General features: G+C 42.0%; 1 protein-coding gene across 1 annotated transcript in view; it reads right to left on the bottom strand.

The window, feature by feature from the left end:
- Window positions 1-2: 2 nt before the first annotated feature.
- LOC107551449 (Bloom syndrome protein homolog) overlaps window positions 3-816 on the bottom strand; it is an 11,522-nt gene continuing 10,708 nt past the window's right edge. The window contains exons 17-18 of the mRNA XM_016233052.1: window positions 283-518; window positions 3-177 (exon numbers count right to left, since the gene is read on the bottom strand). Coding sequence (XP_016088538.1) covers window positions 3-177; window positions 283-518 — 411 coding nt within the window. The remainder of the gene's footprint in view (window positions 178-282; window positions 519-816) is intronic.

Genomic DNA, 816 nt, shown 5'->3' with positions numbered 1-816 from the left:
TTCTAGAGGTGAGAGAATGTTGGTTTGAGGAATGGACGAGCAGCAGTCTGTGGTGTGGGTAAAGCCATGAAGCCGGGCCTCTTCACTGCTGGGACTGATGGAGCAGGCCTGGAACCTCTGTCAGCACTTCGACTACCACCTCTGTATCCTCCTCCTCTTGATGAAGACCAGTTGTTGCTGTATCCACAACAATAAGGGTGGAGAGGGAGCGTTCATTTGGTTTCATATAGCCGATATCAAAGTCTGCATAATCCAACAATGCTTCTGCTGTAACATACTGACCCTTTAGAAGAGGAGTTTTGGCCGCCGGTACCTTTTCTTCTTTTGGGTTTTCTGGAGTAAGATGCTTGCTTTCTCTTTGCTCCTCGTCCAGAGGTGCTTCTGAAATAGGTTGATGTGTCCCCTTCATCGTCATCATCATCTTCCTCGTTTTGATGGCCCCTTGTTGTGCCAATCCATCCTGAACTCTCTGTCTGCGCCTCAGCTACAGAGGAAGTGTGAGAACATTGTCTCTTAAGCTACTTCATTTCAAGAGCTTTATAGGTTGCTGCTTTGAGCTAGCTGAAATATGATCGGTTTTACAGTTTATAGGTAAAGTTAGCCAAATCAAAACCGTAGTCTGGTTTCTTATAAGTGTCTCAGCTTTGGTAAGTTGTAATATTATATTAAGTATTTTGAACTTATCTTGTACTAAGGGAAATTACATTATATTGAAATATGCATGAGGCAGCATTAAACTAATAGGAATATCAGCTAATAAAAACAGAGGATCTCTAGTATTTTAAACTTTATACACCCTAAAGTTGCAGTCACATT

Source organism: Sinocyclocheilus grahami, unplaced genomic scaffold (assembly GCF_001515645.1).
Source record: "Sinocyclocheilus grahami isolate Dianchi unplaced genomic scaffold, SAMN03320097.WGS_v1.1 scaffold424.1, whole genome shotgun sequence".
Classification (NCBI taxonomy): domain Eukaryota; kingdom Metazoa; phylum Chordata; class Actinopteri; order Cypriniformes; family Cyprinidae; genus Sinocyclocheilus; species Sinocyclocheilus grahami.
The sequence above is the reverse complement of the archived record's forward strand: the minus strand, read 5'-3'. Positions and strand labels throughout refer to the sequence as shown.